Here is a 20,832-nt window from a genome sequence, read left to right as displayed (position 1 = left end):
ACGGAATCCTTAAAAACAGGGCTATTAAAATGAAGGGAAAAGGAGTTAATGAGCACTGAAAACTGGTCACTGATTAGGAAATGAAAACCTGCTGCCACTGCGGCCCTCCCGGCCCAGAGTTCGACACCCCTGCTCTACTTAATATTGTGCACTATAGTATAAGAAAAGAACCAAATGTGTGCCTCCCACACTGTGCTCAGTCTTACTTGAGCGAGTCTCTACTGGCTAAATGATGTTTGGCTAAGCGAGCCCTCAGGCTCTGACTGTATCAGGCTTATTCAAGGTGCCACATCTGCTTCTGCTCTAGTGTTGTGCCCACGGCCTTAGTTACTGTACACGAGTACACTGTATGATAAGCTATCAGTTTACATTTATAATTGAAGCCATTAACATGTAAACAGTACAAACTAATGGGGAGCTTTGAGGTTCTGGTGAAATGTAAGAGGCAGACTACAGACATTTAATTGGCAGCAATATCCCAGCATATGCAGTGCCTAGGCCAGCACTTCAGGTTTTCCTTTGGAGTTTTCTCCCTTAATTATATCGTAATAATAGTAATTAGCAACAAGACGAGTAGACTCAGGAACAAATGACTCCGAATGCTGACAGGCTGAGGCTAACTCAGTGTCCAACTCGATACCTCGACCATTAGGAAATAACAGCCTAAATAACCAGAGCATTTGGAAATGTAAGATGAAAATTAGGAAAATGAAAATCTTAAGGATCAACATTAAATTACCTCCAGGTAATTCACATAAATGCTTGTTACAACCCAATAGAATTTAGCACACTGGGTTTTGTAATTTGTGTAGTCAATCCTCTCATCATTCAGCATAGCACTAATCTACTCCGCTCATTAATTGTCACTATTAGGACACCATTATGAGATTGGCACTCCAGCCACCGTAAAACACCTCAACACTTTTCCCGTGTGGTACGGAGGTGTCACCCACTGCACTCGGGTTCAGATCCAGGTGGTTTGTCATGTGGTGGGTGCAGCAATGTGCTATCAGCGTATGCTCACAAGCTCATCCTCATTATGGGAGCAGACACAAAAGCCCAAAAAATTTTATAGAAAAATGACAGAAAAGAGCTAAACATGTAAAACTTTGGCAAAAGCATTAATATTCCATCCATCCATTTTCCAACTTGCTGAATCCGAACACAGGGTCACGTGGGTCTGCTGGAGCCAATCCCAGCCAACACAGGGCACAAGGCAGGAACCAATCCCAGGCAGGGTGACAACCCATCACAGGCATTAATATTTCTAAATTTAAAAAAAATATATATAGTGGTAGGCAGCGCCAGGAATTACCTTGAAGCCACTAACCTAGGAGCAGGTCCTTTGTGTAACACGAGTCTCTACTGTACCATCAAGAGTTTGCTTGAAGAACAAATAAAATATTTAGTTTCCTCTCGGACCATTCTCTCAACTTTGACAAGCGAAAGTTTTAAAATCAAGACATATTTCATATTGCATCTGGAGAAATATAATGGACAACAAACAAAAAACTCATTGTCATTTCTTTATACTCACATTTCAGGCTCTCTTTCGTTATTGTCAAATTTCACAATGTTTTTATTTACGTATCTGTATGTTTATTTAATGTTGTCCATAATATTTCTCCATCATTTAAAACCAAGGCACACCCATATCTTCTTACCGAGTTCATTTCTTAACAATGGTTGGTTTGCTTACTATCAGGACCCTCACTCACGACTGAGTCATGAAGCTACTGTTGTTACTCTCTTACATTTGCTCTGCATACCATTTGTATTGCCCCTAACAGTGCTCCCTTCTCTAGGATATAAAGAGTGATAGTAATTAGTAGGGCACCTACATGGGCATGGAATTTTATTTATTTATTTATTTTTGTTTTGTTTTGATAAGACCTGTTGATCGCAGCACTACTGGCACAATTTCATTTGTTCAATTCCACATCTAGCTCAATTCTGGATTGCCTTTCTTGGTACTCGGTTTTTTTTGTGCCTTTGAATTTTAAGTACTTCCTTCTAGAATGAATTCTTGTGTGTCGCTGAAGATGGCCAATTTGGGAAAACCCCTTTCCACATTTTGAACAACAATATAATTTCTCTCCAGTGTGGATTCTTGTATGATTCTGAAGGCCACTCAGTTGTGAGAATTGTTTTCCACACTCGGAACAGCAATACGGCTTCTGCCCAGTATGAATTCTTTTGTGGGTCTGAAGAGCACTCTTTTGTGAAAATCGTTTTCCACATTCAGGGCAGCAAAACGGCTTCTTTCCAGTATGAGTTCTTTTGTGACTATTAAAATTGCTCTTGTCCGAAAATTGTTTGCCACATTCAGGACAGCAAAACGGCTTTTCGCCAGTATGAATTCTTGTGTGGGTTTCAAGATGTCTGCTTCGGGAAAATTGTTTTCCACATTCAGTGCAACAAAATGGCTTCTCTCCGGTGTGAACTTTAGAATGTCTATGAAGAGCACCCATCTCTGTGAATCGTTTGCCACATTCTGAACAGCAGTAGGGTTTCTCACTGTGAAGTTTTACGTGGGTATGGAAATAGCGCCTGTCTGAAAATTGTTTTCCACATTCAGAACACTTAAATGGCTTCTCTCCAGTATGAATTCTTGTGTGGGCTTGAAGATAGCTCCTTTGTGAAAATTGTTTTCCACATTCCAAACAGCAAAATGGCTTCTCCCCAGTATGAATTCTTGTGTGGGCTTGAAGGTAACTGTTTCGGGAAAATTGTTTTCCACATTCAGTGCAGCAATATGGTTTCTCTTTTGTATGAACGCTAGAATGTTTAAACATATCAGTCTTCCTAAAAAATCTTTTACCACATTCTGGACAGGAATATGGCTTCTCTCCTGTATGAATTCTTCTATGGTTATACAAAGTGCGTCGGTCAGAAAATTGTTTTCCACATTCCAAACAACAATATGGCTTCTCTCCAGTATGAATTCTTGTGTGGATTTTAAGATAGCTGCTTCGAGAAAATTTCTTGCCACATTCAGTGCAGCAATATGACTTCTCTCCAGTGTTAACTCGGGGCTGTTTTTTAAGACTGCCTCCACTGGTGGTTCCACTGATTTCCGCTGCAATAGGTTTGCATTCAGAACTTTTCCTTTGCTCTTGGCAGACATACAAAGGCCCCGGGTTTCTATTTTGAACCTGTTGCTGGCTGGTAATTGCGGCTGTTCTCTTTTGCTTCACAACACGCACAGAAATAAACCGTAAAGAGACCAGAGTTAAACTCTCTGATCCAGGTGCCGATTTGATCATATTTTCAATACGAGATGCCATTTGCGCTTTGAAGTGAAGAGGAGTCTGAGTGGGTAAAGATGGAGAAAAGCTGCAACTCCCCAGAGAATCTGCAGAAAGAAAACATAAGAAAAGCACAATGGTAAGTAGGCATGTGAAGTTGGAAAAAGAAGAGATGTGGCTAGTGGTGGCCATTTACTGCAGTGCTCGTCAACATTAGTGCTGGAGCCTGAAAAACACACTGCAGGTTTTCATTCCAACAACTTTCGACTTTAATTTGGACCCCTTTGTTAATTAAGTAAGATGTTACTTCCCAGATTGTGTTATATTACAAACTGGTAATTTCATTTATTTCGTATATCACAAGTAAATTTCATATATAATATTACTGTACGTTTCTGAATGCAAATATAAGATAAATGAAAGAACATGTAATTAAACAATGAGACCAACAAAAGGTAAAAATTACTTGCTCAACATGAAACTGGTTGGAACAAAGACCAGCAGCCACAAGGGGGACCCCCACCCCCCCCCAGGTCTGAACTCCGCATATAATAATAAACTCAACCAACACCACCATTCTAACCCCAGAACCAACTATTTATTACTGACAATTTTTCTCTGCTTTTGACTTTGGCATGTTTGCTTTCTTAAGTACTAAAGAAAAACAGAACTTGGAAAACACTGATGAGGCACACAAAAAGCAGTAAGACTCCTGTTTTAAGCCAACACTCAATCTTGTCTTTTAATCTTACTATAAAATACTTGAATAAATACATAATAATAGTGGTAGAGAGAGGGAAAGGAAGAGAAAAGTCACTTAGTTTGCTTATTTTTCTCTCTGTATTGAAACTACTCACCACATAAAGCTACAGTTAGTAAGTAGATTTCATACAAGAGAGACAGGAAATTCACTACTGGGTTCTATAACGTCATCAGAGTCACAAGTACAGAGTGCAGTTTAATTCTTACATGCCTGAGTTAATCATTATTATGGTACCAAGATCAAGAAGTAAAACTACCTGACCTATAAACTCTCGGCTTCCTTATCTGAAAAATGTCACGTCTTTCTGACATTCAAAATAAAACATAATTAAATGTCCCGTGTCTTTGCTGGTGAAAGGCAATTAACAAGATTATCGATCCTATGTATCTGTCCAGTGGCTTCTGGGTAACTTGCAGTCAGTCATAGTAACAAACACTTGATATGTTATGTTCTTATAGAATGTTCATTGTATAGGTAAGATTTTATATCCTTCTTCGGAGCTTCAGCCTGTCGCACCTCCACCAGTGCTATTAGGTTAGTTGCAGGGTCGTGTGGAAGAAATACACCGAGGAAGACAGGAGCCTCATCGATCAATTTTTATTAGCAACAGGTGAGAAGTTGTGAGTTCTCTGCTTACAAGCCAACCCCTCTTACAATCTCCAAACAGCTCCTTATAGTGTGAGCTTGTTTGCTTCTTAAGGAGTAGTTCCTCTTTCTAGCATAAGTCATAATATGGCTAATAAGTCATACAGCTATTTTAACACAAAAACAGAAGTTCTTAAAAAGCATTTTGAACTTTAAGCACAGAGTGCATTCTTGCTCAGCAGTCCAGCATATGATATGACAGGCCATACGTTCACCTTTAGAAGTAAGGGGGGTATGTAATTTTTATTTTACAGTTGTCAGCTGGAAACCACCACTCACAGATGTTTCGCCCCCTAAACCAGTACATCTCCCGGCGGGGATGAGGGCCAGTGGCATCCTGGGGACGTCTCCCTGCCACCCCCTGCAGCTGCCTTCACTGGGGTGCTGACCCCCAATCAATATCTTTCCTTCACAGCCAAAGCTAGTAGCTCCCTTTCTCTGTTTCTTCTCCCAGTGCCTTTATGGCTTTCCTCAAGCTGGAGCCTGCCACTCTCATACCGTGTATCAATTGGACTGTCACTTTGCCAACAAAGCCCTGGCAACTGACCTCCACAGGGTTAAACTCTGGCTTTCCAGCCAGCCTCTTGGCACTCCGCTTCCTTTCATGGGCTGCTATCATACCCCCCTACCAATGGATGATTAATTCAATGAGCAGGACCCTCTTCTCCACCACAGACCACATGACAATGTCTAGCTGGAGAGTAGTTATTGCACCCTCTCTTGGGAAAACCAGCTGTTTCCTCGCAGTCTGCCAACTTCTGCCACTATTTGCCAGGTGTAAGTGTGTTAACCCCTTTCTGCACACTACTGCATATATCAGTGGTTCCAAAACTCGGTCCTGGGGACCCACTGTGGCTGCAGGTTTTTGTTCCACACAGAACGGTGATAATAATCAATAAAAACTGATCTCAATTAATTGGCTGGTCTTTTTATACTCTTTTCTTATTCTGCATTCATAAAAACACAACAGTATGGTGTTAACATTCATAAGACCTTTAGAAATATTTCTGTTTTTTTCTAAAGCTATAAATGCTTACTTAACTCTTGTTGTTTTCCTATTATTTTCCCCTTTTCCTGTGTAGTTTGCCCTCTTTAATTAACCTTAATAATGACAATTAACAACCAGCACAGCAGACACCCAGGATAATGAAAGCAGTAATGACTTCAGTGTCAAACCCGCTAATTAGTAAAATAATCAATTAAATGACGAGAACACCTGGAAAAGCAGAATGAAAATTAGGTTGAAAATACAGTGGAACCTCGGTTTGTGAGCATAACTCGTTCCGGAAACGTGCTTGTAATCCAAAGCACTCGTATATCAAAGCGAATTTCCCCATAAGAAATAATGGAAACTCAAGATAATTTGTTTCACAACCCACAAACATTTATATAAAAATGATCATTACAAAATCTTCACTCTAACTAACGGAATCACTGCTAATTGTTGGCTCAATGTAATCTTTTTTCTTTTTTGTGACTTTAACAAGGAAACCTATCCAAAGCTGGTGTTGCTAAAGTACTGAGCCTCGTGTTTTGGGGTGCATGACAGGGACTCGCACGTTACATCACACACACACACACACACACACACACACACACACTCACACGTGGTCACCATGCTATAGTAAACAGTATACGCTTATACGGATGTTGACTATATGAGTGAGGCACGCCGACTGAGAACGAGCATGGGAGACGATTACCCACAATCCCCACGTGACGCTCGGTGGACAAAGTGTATACATACTACTCGTATTGCAAGACCTCTCTCGTTTATCAAGTTAAAATTTATTACAAATTTTAGCTTGTCTTGCAAAACACTCGCAAACCAAGTTACTCTCAATCCAAGGTTTCACTGTACTGTTAACAACTTAAATATATTATATATATATATATATATATATGTATATATATATATATATATATATTCCCAGTATAACTGCTTATTACATTTTAATAAATGTCTACCAAACTTAGTTTGTAATTTCTACATTGACTCCAAAACACAGAAACTGGGAATTAATGACTCACTTAATTAGGCTAAGAGTCCAATGAAAAACAGAAATTGATTGGAACAAAAACCTGTAGCCATAGTGGGCCCCAAGGACTGAGATTGGGGACTACTGTATATATCCTTTTCTGAATGTTTTTATGCTTGTCACATGCTAGTATTATATTACATTCACTGGTGGTTTGAGGGTTACATAAGGAACAATTTCACTGCACCAAGTAAACAAAAATCCTGAACTCTTCATTAGATTTAGATTTGCGTGGTTTTTTTTAGCTTTATAAAAAGGTACATGAACTGCTTTGAACTTCATTGTCAAAATGAGTGGTACAGCGATTGGTTTGCAGCAGTGCCCTCTAACTGAGCTGTATCACACAGAAGACTAACCTGACTGCGTTAGACAGATGCCATCCTGCCTCCTATTTCAGCTTTCACCATCAGGCTGCGTACTTTGGTTTCCAAAGCTGAAGAGCAACAGATTAAAGATCTCTTTCATTCCCAGTGCAAAAAGCATTCTGAATTCTTGTAATTGCAGATATACTGCTAAGTTCTGCTTTCTCTCTGTTATTTTAGAATTACTCCTAATTGGGAATAATGTTATGCAGGTGTGTGTAGGGATTGCCATTTGCTGCTTTTCTTGGCTTATTTTTTTGGTGGATGTGTAAAAGTGTTCTATGTTTTGTACTTTCCTGATTCAAACCAAGTTCCCTCGGAGATGCCAACCCCAAAAGTACACTGCTTTGAAATTTGAAGTTTTTTATTTTTTTGGATGTGGAGTGCTGCAAGCAACTTGTGTGCAAGTTTTTACAACTTCAAGGCTTTTCTGGTATATTTTGGTGGCATGGGAGAAATGTTGATCATGTGATAAAAGCGAAAACGGGCCAATGTTCAGTTTGCAACACAGAAGGCAGCAGTAGGGCAGGCGACAGTAACAAAGTTATATTGTTAACCAGCAACATAAGTGAACTTTAAGAGAGGAGCCACTACATCAGCAATACTTACCAGGCAGCCTGCAGGCCACAACCGGCCAAGTGAGTAAAATCGAAGTGTCCCACTATGCAATTTTACACCATTTATTTAAAATAGAAGTAAAATTAATATGTACTGCTTTTGAAATCTCATTAAGTACATTTAATAATGATTGTATGAAGTTGGTTTTAGGGGGAAAAAAAGCTGCAAAACAGTATTATGATATAAACGGCTCAAAAAAATTAAAGGGACACATTGAAAACACATCAGATCTCAATGGGAGAAAAAATCCTGCTGGCTATCTCTACTGATATGGTAATGTGTTAGGAACAAAAGGATGGCACATTTTTTGATGGAAATGAAAATCATCAACCTACAGAGGGCTGAATTCAAAGACACCCCAAAAATCAAAGGGAAAAAATAATGCGGCAGGCAGGCTTGTCCATTTTGCCAAAATTTCATTGCAGGAACTCCAAATTGTACTCAGTAGTTTGTATGGCCTCCATGTGCTTGAATGCATTCCCAAAAGTGTCGGGGAGGTGTGTGCGTGTAGGTTTGTGTGCATGCTCCTAATGAGATGACAGATGGTGTCCTGGGGGATCTCCTCCCAGATCTGAACCAGGGCATCACTGAGCTTCTGGACAGTTTGAGGCATCGGATGGAGTGAAACATAATGTCCCACCCAGCGGTGTTTTATTGGATTGAGGCCAGGTGAGCAGAGTGTGGGGGCCAGTCAAAGGTATCAATTCCTTCATCCTCCAGGAACTGCCTGCATACTCACGCCACATGAGGCCGGGTATTGTCGTGCACCAGGAGTCACTGCACCACCATAGGGTCTGACAATGGGTTCAAGGATTTCATCCTGATACCTAATGGCAGTCAAGGTAGCCTATAGAGGTCTGTGTGTCCCTCCATGGATATGCCTCCCCAGACCATCACTGACCCGCTACCAAACCGCTCATGCTAAACGATGTTTCAGGCAGCATAATGTTCTCCACGGCTTCACCACACCGTTTCACATCTGTCACATTTAGTCAGGGTGAGCCTGCTCTCATATGTGAAAAGCACAGGGCGGCAGTGGTGGATCTGCCAATTCTGGTATTCTATGGCAAATGCCATTCGAACTCCATGGTGCCAGGCAGGCAGTGAGCACAGGGCCCACTTGAGGATGTCGGGCCCTCAGGCCACCCTCATGAAGTCTGTTTCGGATTGTTTAGTTAGAGACATTCACACCAGTGGCCTGCCTGCTGGAGGTCATTTTGTAGGCTGTGTCAGTGCTCATCCTGTTCCTCCTGGCCCAAAGGAGCAGATTCTGGTAATGTTGATGGGTTAAGGACCTTCTACGAGGGACCCTGTCCAGCTCTCCTAGAGTAACTACCTGTCTCCTGGAATCTCCTCCATGCCCCTTGAGACTGTGCTGGGAGACACAGCAAACTTTCTAGCAGTGGCATGTATTGATGTGCCTGCCATCCCGGAGAAGTTGGACAACCTGTGCCACCAAACTCTGTAGGGTCCAGGTATGTCCCCATGCTACCAGTAATGACACTGACCAGAGCCAAATGCAAAACAAGTGACAAAACAGATGAGGAGGGAAAAATGTCAGTGGCCTTCCTCCATCTGTGAAACCATTCATTCCTGTTTTGGGGGTCGTCTCATTGTTGCCCCTCATTAACACCAAAGCAGCTGAAACTGATGAACAAGCCCCTCTGCTACTTAACTGACCAGATCAATAGCCCAGAAGTTTAATTGACTTGATGCTATACTCTCATTAAAAAGGGTGCCTTTAATTTTTTTTCCCCGCAGTATATTTACTGCACTGCAAATACAGCTAGCCCTAACAGTTCTCTCCGAGCACAAGCTGATAATGAAAAATTGGACACTTATTTAAAAGTATTTATTTGAAAAGTCAGAAGTGTACTTCTGTTTGTCACAGATCCATTCTCAGACCCCAGTCATGAAATTATGCCTAAAGTCAAGAGACTTCTGCTAGATATGGACACAGTCCAGCCTTTAGTTAGAGAGGGTACAAATCCTCAGCACATGAAGTCTTATAAATATCATTCAGAAATGAGTTATTTCTTGCATAACCAAAAAAAAAAAAAAAAAAAAAAACACATCACACAAGGAATGCCTCAATTGGCTTTAACAGGCCCTAATTTTTCAAAAGCACCCCAGTCTGGACTCTCTAAGAAGAGATGAAAAAAAAACTCAAAAACAAACACAGCTTGTAGGGAGAAAAACGAAAGAAATCTTAGGGAAACACCATTTAGAGAAACAACCCCTTCTAGGTAGGCTGGGCATGCAAAGGGTATCAAAAAAATGGGGTAAATACAATACACAAAACAGAACACGGAGCTAGATGGCCAATCTATCATGGCCACCTCAGAAATACAACAGTACTAACGACTTTGTTCTTACACTGTGATCTTCACCAAGTGCAGCCACAGAGCAACACAATAACTCTCAAAGCAAAATGCAGGAACGCACGATACCACTCACTGAGTCCAAATTCACTTTATTGGCTGGGTACACTAATATATACTAGGAATTTATCTTGATAGTATTGGTGCAACATACAAGGACAAAACAGAAAACAAAAGATAAATATAAGAAGATAAACCTAATGGCAGTCAAGGTAGCCTGTAGAGGTCTGTGTGTCCCTCCATGGATATGCCTCCCCAGACCATCACTGACCTGCTACCAAACCGCTCATGCTAAACGATGTTTCAGACAGCATACCGTTCTCCACGGCTTCACCACACCCTTTCACATCTGTCACATTTAGTCAGGGTGAGCCTGCTCTCATATGTGAAAAGCACAGGGCGCCAGTGGTGGACCTGCCAATTCTGGTATTCTATGGCAAATGCCATTCAAGCTCCAGGTGGCGCAGAGGTAGTGCTGCTGCTTTGCAGTAAGGAGACTGTGGAAGATTGTGGGTTCGCTTCCTGGTTCCTTCCTGTGTGGATAGCGCTTTGAGTAATGATAAAAGAGCTATATAAATGTAATGAATTATTTATTATTATTATTAAAATATAAAATGACAAAATATGATGCAGCATACAAGGGTAACATTAAATAAAACGATGGTAGTCTAACGTACAGGTACTGAGTAGAAGCTCCGACTCGATTAGTCAGAAAAACTGTTTGTGCAGTGAAATGTAAAACACCACATCACTAAGACGTTTGCCGGAGGGGAGTCTTTAAAACAGGTGATGCCCTGGGAGAGTTGGATCATCAATGATCTTTGTGGCTCACTTCCTTACCCTGCATTCACAAAGGACTTGAATGGGAAGTAAGTTACAGTGCCTGTGTGATCTTCTCACAGGTTCTGATGATGTGCTGCAGACCGACATTGGCGTGAACAGAGGTAGCACTGAACCAGACACTTAACATGAGGTCGATGATGGCCGTGCACAGTTGTACCAATATTATCTTAAGGAGATTGTTCTTTTTGCATCAGTTGCGGAAATTCATTCTCTGATGGAGTTTCTTAATAATACATTGGGTATAGAAAAAAAAACACCCCTTTCAAAATATTCCCATGTTTTTTGCTTTACATACGTAAATGAAAATACACAAACCAATATTGTTTTCAGCTTTACTCAATGCAATCTATAACATCCAAGTGAAGATACAGTATATCACAAAAGTGAGTACACAATTGATCACAGGTGGAAGGACGCCAGTAACCGTGGTCTGCAATGGAAATGGAGGGCACTTACACCTGATGGAGTGGGGGGGGGGGGGGGGGGGGGGGGGGGTTATCCTGTATTAATCTCAGTATTTAAAATTCTTCTGAACTGTAGCGGTGATACAGTATCTCACAAAAGTGAGTACACCCCTCACATTTTTGTAAATATTTTATTCTATCTTTTCATGGGACAACACTGAAGATATGACACTTTGATACAATGTAGAGTAGTCAGTGTACAGCTTGTATAACAGTGTAAATTTGCTGACCCCTCAAAATAACAACACACATCCATTAATGTCTAAACCGCTGGCATCAAAAGTGAGTACACCCCTAAGTGAAAAATGTCCAAATTGTGCCCAATTAGCCATTTTCCCTCCCCGGCGTAATGCGACTCATTAGTGTTACAAGGTTTCAGGTGTGAATGGGGAGCAGGTGTGTTAAATTTGGTGTTATTGCTCTCACACTCTCTCATACTGGTCACTGGAAGTTCAACATGGCACCTCATGGCAAAGAACTCTCTGGGGATCTGAAAAAAAGAATTGCTGCTCTACATAAAGATGGCCGCAGCTATAAGAAGATTGCCAACACGCTGAAACTGAGCTGCAGCACGGTGGCCAAGACCATACAGCGGTTTAACAGGACAGGATCCACTCAAAACAGGCCTCGCCATGGTCAACCAAAGAAGTTGAGTGCACATGCTCAGCGTCATATCCAGAGGTTGTCTTTTGAAAATAGAAATATGAGTGCTGCCAGCATTGCTGCAGAGGTTGAAGGGGTGGGGGGGATCTGCCTGTCAGTGCTCAGACCATATGCCACACACTGCATCAAATTGGTCTGTATGGCTGTCGTCCCAGAAGGAAGCCTCTTCTAAAGATGATGCACAAGAAAGCCTGCAAATAGTTTTCTGAAGACAAGCAGACTAAGGACATGGATTACTGGAACGATGTCCTGTGGTCCGATGAGACAAAGATAAACTTATTTGGTTCAGGTGGTGTCAAGCGTGTGTGGTGGCAACCAGGTGAGGAGTACAAAGACAAGTGTGTCTTGCCTACAGTTGAGCATGGTGGTGCGAGTGTCATGGTTTGGGGCTGCATGAGTGCTGCCGGCACTGGGGAGCTACAGTTCATTGAGAGAACCATAAACGGCAACATGTACTGTGACCTACTGAAGCAGAACATGATCCCCTCCCTTCGGAAACTGGGCCACAGGGCAGTATTCCAACATGATAACGACCCCAAACACACCTCCAAGACGACCACTGCCTTGCTAAAGAAACTGAGGGTAAAGGTGCTGGACTGGCCAAGCATGTCTCCAGACCTAAACCCTATTGAGCACCTGTGGGGCATCCTCAAACGGAAAGTGGACGAGCGCAAGGTCTCTAACATCCACCAGCTCCGTGATGTCATCAGGAAGGAGTGGAAGAGGATTCCAGTGGCAACCTGTGAAGCTCTAGTGGACTCCATGCCCAACAGAGTTAAGGCAGTGCTGGAAAACAATGGTGGCCACACAAAATATTGACACTTTGGGCACAATTTGGACATTTTTCACTTAGGGGTGTACTCACTTTTGTTGCCAGCGGATTAGACATTAATGGCTGTGTGTTTAGTTATTTTGAGGAGACAGCAAATTTACACTGTTATACAAGCTGAACACTGACTACATTGTAACAAAGTGTCATATCTTCAGTGTTGTCCCATGAAAAGATATAATAAAATATTTACAACAATGTGAGGGGTGTACTCACTTTTGTGAGATATTGTATCACAGCTACAGTTCAGAAGAATTTTAAATACTGAGATTAATACAGGATCACCCCCTCCTTAAACTCCAGCAGGCGTAAGTGCCCACCATTTCCATTGCAGACCACGGTTACTGGCGTCCTTCCACCTGTGATCAATTGTAATCCGTGTGATTAGTGAAGCTGTTCCTGGAGCATTCACTCCCTTCCTTGGTAGTGCAACTGACAGCAAACAACTGACTATGGGTGGCAAGCCACCTTCAAAAGATCTCAGGGATAGAGTTGTGGACAGACATAAGGCAGGAGATGAATACAAAAAAATCTCAAAGGCTTTATAAATCCCAAGGAGCACAGCAAGGTCCATAATAAAGAAGTGGCACAGTGTTTGGTGCTACTAGGACCCTCCCTGGATCTGGCCATCCTTCCAAACTGGATGGAAGAGCAAGGAGGAAACTGGTAAGACAGGCTACCAAGAGGCCAATGGACACTTTGAAGGAGTTACAGGATTTTATGGCAAAGAGTGGTCATTGTGTGCAGGTGACAACAATTTCACAAGAGCTCCACAACTGTGGCTTGTTCAGGAGGGTCACAGGAAAAAGCCACTTCTTAAGAAAGGCCACATCAAGGCTCATTTGAGCTTTGCCAGAATGCACCTTGAAGATTCTGATGCGAAGTGAAAAAAGGTCTTACGGTCAGATGATCCAATGCAGGTCACCACCCACAACACACCATACCTACAGTAAAGCATCGAGGTGGCAGCATCCTGTTGTGGGGGTTTTTCTCTGCCGCAGGGCCTGGGGCTCTTATTAGGGTAGAAGGAAAAATGGATGGGGCAAAATACCGTGAAATTCTAGAGTAAAACCTGCTACCCTCTGCCAGAAAGTTAAAGATGGGCAGAATGTTCACCTGCCGACATGACAACGACCTGAAGCACACAGCAAAATTGACCACACAGTGGCTTAAGGAGAAAAAAGTGAATGTCCTCGTGTGGCCCAGTCAGAGCCCAGACCTAAATCACAGTGAAAATCTGTGGAAAGATTTGAAGATAACAGACCACCAATGCTCACCATCCAATTTGACCGAAGAGTGGGGGGCAAATATTAATAGCTCAATCTAGATGTGCAAAGCTGATAGAGAAGAATGTCAACAGACTCAAGGCTGTCATTAAAGCAAAAGGGGGTTCAACAAAATGACATTGGCATTGGTGGTGATCCTTTATTAATCTCAGTAGGTCTTGTTTTGATTTTTTATAATTCTTCTGAACTGTAGCTGTGATATCTTTCACTTGGATGTTATAGGTTGCATTGAGTAAGTAAAGCTGGGAAAAAATATATTGTGTGTGTGTGTGTTTTCATTTAAGGCTGAAAAGTAAAAAAATGGGAATATTTCGAAGGGGGAGACACTTTCTATACCCACTGTATATGTGATGTTATTGTCCCACTTAAGGCTTTGTGACACCACAGTGCCCAGAAACCTAAATGACTCTGTTGCTATAGATGGCTCAGCCATTGGGACAAGTGATAAGTGAGCAGCTGACCGTTTCTTGAAGATTAAAATCATCCCCAGAGTTTTTTTTATTGTTTGTTTTGAATGTTAAGGTTCAAATTATTATGACTGGACTGTACCACAATGTCAAGCACAGCACCATCACATATACGGATACAGATTTGTTCAAATACAACAAAAACAAATTAGAAACTAACTAACAAAACTTACAAATAATATTTGTCCTTCAGCTAATAGTAGAACTACTGCCAGATTGTAAGAAGGAGTCATTGACTAGCAAGACACAGACAGAGTGTCCCCACCACTGGCCATTCTACAGTGGAGTCAGTGCTGGGTCAGCCAGTCTGATGAAAGTACCGTTTGACCCGATGATTCCAGTGCTCCTTTATCAGAAAGAACTTCTCCATAGGCAAGCAAGCAAATTGGCAGTAGCATCATAATGGCAGCTTTTTGGGTTCACTACACTTTTCAGTATAAGAATAGCCACAGATTTGCACTTTTCTGTTGACTATGATCACATCAACCTACCTCTGCAGATCCAGGTTTTCCACAATGAGCCTGATTGGAAGCAGCCAGTGCAATCATCTCACAGATAAATATTTAAAGCACTTTAAAATGAACTAATTTACAGTCGTTTAGGAAATTCCTAATGTGATTTGTGTTGGTTCAACTGTCAGTGGAGGGAAACAAAACAACTCCAGTGAAAAAAAATACCCTGGGAGGCCCTGTAGTCAGGTTTAACAGACAACATCGTAATTCTGCTAATCTATAACTCAGCCTACAGACATTGCCCAATATCAAAATACATGCAGAAAAGTCTAAGAAGAAATCAATTTCCCTTATGAAAACAAGACTCCTAACATCTCTGGGGTTACTTTAATAAACACAAACAAGCTCTTCTACAATCTAAAAACTACTAACAACACTTGTTCAGTCAATACCTTATTTTAAATAAACTGTCCCCACTTCATTACAAAATTTTAAACCTTAGTACAGTTTCAATTTTCACACACATAAAAAACACAAGACCTCCCTTTCAGGCTCATACCCTTACCCTAAACCAGGGGTGGGCAGATTCAGTCCTGGAGGGCCGCAGTGGCTGCAGGTTTTTGCTCCAACCCAATTGCTTAATAAGAAGCCCTTATTGCTCAAGTAACACTTCAGCTCCACTTTAGTTGTCTCGCTCGTTAAGATTTTGAACCCTTATTGCTTATTTTAGTCTTAAACAGCTGTAGTCTTGGTTTTTAATTGCTCCTAATTAGCAATACCACGCAAATGACAAAAGAGACCAGCATTTCTCCATTTAGCTTGTTTTCATTTACACCTGTGTGTATTTATCATGTACTATTTGGTTTAATTAAATACTTGGAAGGAAAGTGAAGAGAAAAAAGTGAAGGACTGAGAATTACTCCTCCATTTTAGCCTTCAAATCATTTGGATGATATCCTTAGAAAGGAAAATAAATCTAGGATATGAGAATGACCTGACATGGCAGAGTTAAAGCACTAGCAAGCCATGCAATTAAATAATTGACAAGGATTGGTTTTTAATTAAGCAATTGGGTTGGAACAAAAACCTGCAACCACTGCGGCCCTCCAGGACTGAATCTGCCCTAAACCATAAATTTTGTAATTTTACACTTACTTTCTCCAGACTGATTTGAAGAGGATGGCTGCTCTTCCTGTGTTCTATGAGATGAAATTTCATCAGTCCTCTTTGCGTCACATTGTAACGATTCAGACTTCACCTCAGCCTCCTCTTTCATGCCTGCCGACCCCAGGTCATAATCCTCACCCTTAATGCACATATTCTCCTCTTTAGGATGGACAGTCTCCCCTTTACAATCCTCCTCCTTGATATCTACAGTCATTTTCTCCATGGTATCTCTGTCAGCCTCACACATTTTCTCTTTCACATCCATTCTGATGTCACAGTAAATGCCAGCTGCTTCCTCCTTGCTGTTGAAAGAAAGAGAATTTCATCATAAATATACCTGTCATATCTAAAAATATATATTTTTATAGCACCTTGTTCATCTAAAGTTTGGAACAAGATCAGACAGTTTAGAGAAATCATACTGACCGCAGCTCATTGCTCTTAATATCACATTTGAGGTGTAAAACAAACTTATAAGTACGGAGTGAAGGCTTGAGGAGGACCACCTCACACAGTTGCTGCCCACCAGTATTTATTCATACCATATTTAACAGTAATACTTCTAAAATGTCAGGTCATCAAATTTACTTCAAATACGAGTTAAATTTAAAATATGCTTATTGAATTTCTATGACAGCTAAGTGTAACAAAGCAAAAGCATGGGAGACACATGGAGGCAAATGTACAGCGTGAAAATCACGCAGGCCTTATTTTACATGGCAGCACCGAAAGCAGATGCCATCTTAAGGCACTTCACAGAGAAAACATTACAATACAGGATGAAAGAAAACTGAGCAGTACAACACAATTAAAGCAGAAAATACATTTAAAAAATGCAATGAAGCCAACATGAATAGGAGCTGTAATTCTTCCTCAAAGATGTGGACAGAAACAACAAAGTGTTTTACATATGTAACAGTAAAGAGGATATTTTGGAAAACTGAAAGGTTTGTACTCGTTTAAATCATTAGGTTACTTGCAGGGCTGCTTGTCCGCTATATGAGGGCTTCCCTGCAACTGTGTGTGTTGTGTTCCTGCAATGGAGCCTGAGATAATTAGATATGAATAATGTGATATCCACTTTAGTAAATTTACAGCAGCCTGCAATTTTTGAGCTGTCGAACACAAACCTTAAGGATAGGTGGGAGTCTACCCCACTGAAAAGCGCCCAACTATGACTTTTTTTTTTTTACTTTGTTTTAACAAAAAAAACTATCACATCTAAACAGTTTTCTCTTCAATACAAAAAACTGCAATGCACAATATCTTGCTTGGTGAACACATGTAGTAAAATATCCAGTAAACTGCTACCATTGAATACTTTTAGCCATTTACTGCACTGTCTCCTAATTTCTTTTCTAAAATGAACTGCTTTTGCCCAAAGCCTTAACAGCAATCTTGACCTCACAGTCTGAAGGCTCAAGGAGGGTCAGGCATTAGGCGTTTGCAGATGGTTTACAAATAAAATTGTCTGGAAAAAGGTGCTTCATGATGAACAAGAGCAGCTAAATAATACAATTCTTAACGAACATTTGTATACTTTTCAAATGAAAGCTGGGAACGCGTGGCAGCCACGATGCGTGCTCCTACTCGTTCTGTGCGTGAAGTATAAAAGGGCCCGTAAATTAATACATAAATAAGAGGAGAGAGAGAGAGAGAGAGAGATAGAGATACAGAACGACTGCCGGCAGCGCTTCAAGGTCACGTGACAAGGGAGCAGGACACTAGCATCTGAAGCACCACAGTAGCCTGTGGCACGTAAAAAAAAGAAAAAAAAAAGTTAGTGTATTGTGGGAAAAATAAGCGCACTTTTGAACCGCTACTTCAGTTGGCAAGATAAAGATTAATAAATAACCAAATAAAAGATATTGGAAGAAGCTCACCATAAATCAGAGGAAGGGGCTGTGAGGTTTTGCATCACTTTCATACACTACTGATAGTGTTCCAGTGTGGATGAGGAGGCTATGCCATTCTGTGCTGGAAAACAATCTGGAGGAGGGAGAACCCTTACAAACTGGCACATCCAACCAAAAGGAGGATTCGGGCCACATGCAGCTTCTCACCAGTGAAGAGACTTGCAGCACACTAACACCCAAGAAAAGGCAGACAGCTGCCAGTTGTAAGCATCATAAAGAAAAATGTGAATTGCCAGCTTCCCACAATCAATCTCATTCTGGAGATGATGCTCTGAATTTGCATATTACCAGAGCAGGGAGGGCTATAAGAAAACCTGTCCATTTCCAGCAGTAATAGAAAACTACTTGGCTTTGTTGTGTTACTTAAAAAAAAGTAAGTTGGCTTAGTATTAATCAGTTCTTAATAAGGACTTATTCTGGGTATATTGCCAAGCCCATACAGTGCTGAAGAGACTCCGCACAGCAGAAGGGGGGTAGTGAAGTGACCAGAAAAATTTCAGGGCTATTGTTTGAACGGCTCTAAAGTTCAGGGTGACTCTGACACGTGCCGAGTTGTCTTGGTTGTCAGGCACAGTAAAAGCGCGGGTTTTTGGTTATTGTTTGTTCGTGGGATTGGTGTATGGACGCACACTAAAAGCGCTCCGTACTCTGAGCTGGAGCAACGACCTGTTGAATAGCATCTATTTCATTAAATTTAACGCAAATGTATGGCTGAATAATTCTGGATAATGTTTAGTTAATTATTAAAGGTTTCCTGACGGATATCTTTGTAGTGGACCAGTTTTTTTACCCACGCCGCACGGACGAACAAAGCAGTAGCATAGTGAATACAATGTAACAGTATAATAAAACATAATTTGAAATTATTCGGTCGCTATACCGATCTGTAGTGGCGGAGAAGGAGCCGAGTCAAGAGGCGAAGCTCTCGATCTACGTCCCAACTCTCACTTGTGGTCATGAGCTCTGGGTAATGACTGAAAGAATGCGATCCCGGATGCAAGCGGCCGAAACGACCTCTCTCCGAAGGGTGGTTGGGCTCTCCTTTACAGACAGGGTGAGAAAGGCAGGCATCCGGGAGAAGCTCGGAGTAGAGCCAGATGAGTCGGTTCGGGCATCTGATACGGATGCCTCCTGAACGCATCCCTGTGGAGGTTTTTTAGGCCCGGGGAAAACCAACGGTTCTCTGTGATGCGTTTATCTCCCAGATGGCTTGGGAACGCCTTGGAATTCCACACTGGTTGTGGAAAAGGGCGTATGGGCCTCACTACTCATACCGTTGCCCCCGCGATCTGGCTTCAGATAAGCACCGAGAAATGGATGAATGGATTATCCCCGGACGTGTACAGTATTCTCGTTTGAGTATCAAGCCTGGCTACGCGAGACTAAGTAATGCCGACTTCCAGCTACGGACAACGAGGGCCGATATCCGTACACCCCGCCTAGGCTCCAAAGGAGGTTAGATCGTGTCTGATTGCGAGTTTATCCGTTTTTCCGTCACTGTGCCCGTTACAGTAACAACCAGTACGAGTGTGTCTGAGCACTATGAAGTTAAATGCACTGACCCACAACATGAAGCCAATAAACGACAAATCACGCGGAACAACATATGGGAACTAGGTCGTGCAGTCAGAATCCGCCTACCGTTGATTTAAGTCACATTTAGCAACTCTGACAAAAGCGAATATAAAAATCTTAAATTTAGTTTAAAAAAAAAAAAAAAAAAACGGCCCCAGACTCGGATCACTCACCGTCTGCTTCCAGCTGATATAGTAAAACCACTTCCCTCAACAGTAAGAACCCAACATCTCGCTTACAGATTTCTGTACAAGTAAAATATCAAACACGAGGCGCGCGTCGACTTCCGTTTTCGTCGCTCTAGGTGACGTCACACGCCGTTTACGTGCTCGCTCCCTGTGGTTTAAACTGCGCGCCGCCTCTTTCGCCTCAGGTCTCCATTAAAACAATGAAAGACAGATTAGGAGAACGGCAGTAACTGGAGAAATGTAAGTCGCTCTGCAGCAGATTCTTAGAGCAGCTGCTTGAATGACTTTTTATCAATAGCAAACTTGTTTTAAGCGGTTTCCTCTGTACAATAAACAGTTAAACTTAAACCGTAATATACTGTCTGCATTACTCATCTAGGAATACTCAGTCGTATCCCACCACACCACGCATTAGTTTGAAGACCTGTTTACATGTATCCTTTAAATATCTTAAATACAGCCGCTATACCAGTCTTGTATTAAACCATAGGCCTAGATAGATACTTAAACACTGGAACACTAGATAAAGACTGCCCATATTTAAAAAAAAATCCATTGCGTATACTCTTGTAGTTAAAAAATATTTAGATTTAAATCCCCAATCCAACGACGAGTTTTCCACCATCTGTAATGTCTGTTGTACAACCTATACCAATTACTTAACATTATGGCATCACTTCCACATGGCGTCATCACCTGCATATAATACAGAGCACCTAATTCTGTCACAAATGGTCCAAAAATGACATTAATGATAATATTAAACAATACTGGAATCATGACACAGCCCCATGGGGTGGCAATATTTACTGCAAATTCCGGTGATAATGTCCACCCGATGCATACTCTAAATGAACAACCACATATGAAATCCAATAACAAATTATATTTTCTGCCTCATTACTCATTCCATCCAATTTAATTAA

General features: G+C 41.4%; 1 protein-coding gene across 1 annotated transcript; it reads right to left on the bottom strand.

The window, feature by feature from the left end:
* Positions 1–1,427: 1,427 nt before the first annotated feature.
* On the bottom strand, positions 1,428–20,096 carry LOC114667243 (gastrula zinc finger protein XlCGF57.1-like). Its single transcript, XM_028822477.2, has 3 exons — positions 19,892–20,096; positions 16,216–16,529; positions 1,428–3,355 (listed from the first exon to the last, which is right to left on the bottom strand). The coding sequence occupies exons 2-3, from the start codon at positions 16,490–16,492 to the stop codon at positions 1,923–1,925; spliced, it is 1,710 nt and encodes a 569-aa protein (XP_028678310.1). The 5' UTR covers positions 16,493–16,529; positions 19,892–20,096; the 3' UTR covers positions 1,428–1,922.
* Positions 20,097–20,832: the final 736 nt, after the last annotated feature.

This window comes from Erpetoichthys calabaricus, chromosome 1, assembly GCF_900747795.2.
Source record: "Erpetoichthys calabaricus chromosome 1, fErpCal1.3, whole genome shotgun sequence".
NCBI lineage: Eukaryota > Metazoa > Chordata > Cladistia > Polypteriformes > Polypteridae > Erpetoichthys > Erpetoichthys calabaricus.
Note: the sequence above shows the minus strand (reverse complement) of the source record. Positions and strands in the feature narration are given on the sequence as shown.

Bases quoted from the DNA above. Each gene is read 5' to 3' on its own strand.
- LOC114667243 (XM_028822477.2), bottom strand. From the start codon at position 16,492: ATGGATGTGAAAGAGAAAATGTGTGAGGCTGACAGAGATACCATGGAG. The intron at 3,356-16,215 runs GTAAGTGTAAAA...TTCTTTCTGCAG, and splicing joins TTCAAATCAGTCTGGAGAAA to ATTCTCTGGGGAGTTGCAGC.